The 2,494-nt window shown below is 32.7% G+C and overlaps 1 protein-coding gene across 1 annotated transcript; it reads right to left on the bottom strand.

Annotated features, from left to right (window-relative positions):
* Positions 1 to 1,125: 1,125 nt before the first annotated feature.
* LOC126552107 (uncharacterized) lies at positions 1,126 to 2,234 on the bottom strand. The gene is made up of 2 exons (XM_050206595.1): positions 1,357 to 2,234; positions 1,126 to 1,275 (listed from the first exon to the last, which is right to left on the bottom strand). The coding sequence occupies exons 1-2, from the start codon at positions 2,071 to 2,073 to the stop codon at positions 1,150 to 1,152; spliced, it is 843 nt and encodes a 280-aa protein (XP_050062552.1). The 5' UTR covers positions 2,074 to 2,234; the 3' UTR covers positions 1,126 to 1,149.
* Between the last annotated feature and the right edge of the window lie 260 nt (positions 2,235 to 2,494).

Genomic DNA, 2,494 nt, shown 5'->3' with positions numbered 1-2,494 from the left:
CCGCCCATATTCCATTGCTTTACAATCGACGTTTGGTGAGTACAACATACTTTTTACAACACTTTCACATCCTGTATCAGCTCGTAAACAAATTATGCGCCCAAATTTTGAAGCCGTAATAAGATGCCTTCTATATTCCAACCATTTACTTGATGCTGATTGTTCCACTGTTTCTTTTTCAATGACATCGCGGTTAGCTGCCATTTCTTTTAATAAATGAAAAATATTTTTTTTTTCATCATCAAATTGCTTGATGGTCATATCCGGTTTTTGTGACTTTTCACCGTACGACGGATCAACGTAGTCGCTTTTGAACTTCAATTTAGTTCTGTAGGTTTTGCTTCTAAGTTCGTTTTGACGTATTTGTTTTTTCTGGCGTTGTATTTCAAACTTCGACGATGGCCATTTTTTCCCAGGACTATGCTGCAATAAAGTTTTATGTAATTTATACAGTGGCCGTTTTGTATTCTTCATCACTGTTGCAGCAGCCACACGCCCTTGGTATGACCTCGACATAGCAAAATTAATCCTTTTGCCACCAATTAATTTTGCTATAATTCCATTCAAGGATTCGACGACGTTGCTATCCACATTTTGCAACAAACTACGACTATTTCTTGCTAAATAACGTACAGGTTGCATTATATTTGAATAAAAATTTGAATCAGTTGATTTAATTTTTTCAAGATAATTAACATCATTATCTTTATCTTTATCTTTATAATCACAAAAATAAGATGCACATTTATCATGTTGACCAAAAACGTGATCTATAGAATTTAAAATGTCATTTCGTAGATCATTTTCTGTATTTTTATTTTGTCTTCTATACTTGATTGCCGAAACGATTCCTCTCCTTAACCTTAAAATATTTTTTTGTAGTAGCTTTCTATGGACCAATTTACCAGCTTCTTTTTTGGTAGTAATTTCTTTTAATTTCTTAGAAAAATTCCGAAGCAAATGATTTTTACACTCAATTTTTTCGATTGTAAGATTTTTGTAGGGACGTGCGTCCAAAATTTGCTTATAAACGCTGCTGTCTCCATCACCAATTAATTTATGGTACCTTATTCCATACATGCGTTCACTTTCTTTGAACCCTTCAACAACTACCGCAGCCTCCATTGCTGATGACCCATCAGAAGACTTCTAGTTTTTAAAACATTGGTGGTTTTTAGCTTTATCCTCAGTTTTTGTTCTAGCACATGTTGCGCAGAATTTATTCTTGACACCCATAAACAAAACCTTTCCTGTTCTGTATCCTACAAGTGCAGCCTAAAAAAATTAAAAAAAAAAAAAAGATCGATACTCACTTACCCGCTTTTTATATTATGTTTAGTAAAAATTATTACTTACCATACCAGAAGGTGAATTGTACATAGTTCTATACGACCTCTTACACCAGCTTCCATCAGCTACGACTGCCACTAAAGGTGTTCCATCAAAATCAACGTCTCCTTCTGCAATGGCAAGTTCAGCTTCAACTTTTGCTGCTTCTTTCATTGTTTCTAAGGCGGTTTCTTCGTACCCTTTACATATACGATCGTGCTCAGCTTGGTATGTCTTTATATGAATAGTTGGTACTTCCATTGCACTCATAACCTCTTGAAGCTGACTATAACCACATCCAATGTTCAAGACTCCAATGACTGCTGATGTATTAATAGGCATAAATATATTGTTTTCAGTACCCACAGTCTTTTTAATTTGACACATACTGCACTTAAAAGTGAAAATTGATTTAAAACCAATTCGTTTCTCACCGATGACAATCATATTTTTAAAACTACAGTCAAATGGGTCATGGTTGTCAATATTTTTAATTTCCTCGAATAAATTAAATATATTTACAATTCTTCTACCACATACTTTAATTTCTTCTGTATTATTCTTCGCCGGTGAATCTGAAATGCATAAATTTGGATATTCTTCGTATTGTGTTTGGTCTTTTGTGGATAATATTTCTGATTTGTTGATTGGTGATATATTTAAAACTCTATTGAATAACGAAGATGACACATTTACTTCTTTATTTATTGGTGATGAACAACTGGGTTGTAAATGATTGTCCATATCCAACAATGAATTTTGGTAGCCGGTAGTATCCAGAGGGGTAGCTAATGAAATATCATCATTGGTTAACAAGTAGTTACATTTCCCGTGGATGTTGGTATTCGTAGATATTGATGATGTCGTTGATTGAAATGTATTGCTAGAGAAATACCCGATATCATCAAAATTAAATTATCCTGGGTTTATATAATTGCGGAAAGGTTAGGTTAGGTTAATTCCGGAAGTGTCCGCCATCTTAGATTTTATGTGCGATTTTTCAGTTTTTTAAAATTTTCTTTAAAAATAATAATTCTAACAATATATTAAAAACCTTATATTATACATTTTCAAGCTTTTTGACTCAAAGAATACAATTTTTATATTTAATAATATTATGTATATTAGATTCTGAACGAAGTGATGAATGTATTGATTTTACAAT

Source organism: Aphis gossypii, chromosome X (genome assembly GCF_020184175.1).
Source record: "Aphis gossypii isolate Hap1 chromosome X, ASM2018417v2, whole genome shotgun sequence".
Classification (NCBI taxonomy): Eukaryota; Metazoa; Arthropoda; class Insecta; order Hemiptera; family Aphididae; genus Aphis; species Aphis gossypii.
The sequence above is the reverse complement of the archived record's forward strand: the minus strand, read 5'-3'. Positions and strand labels throughout refer to the sequence as shown.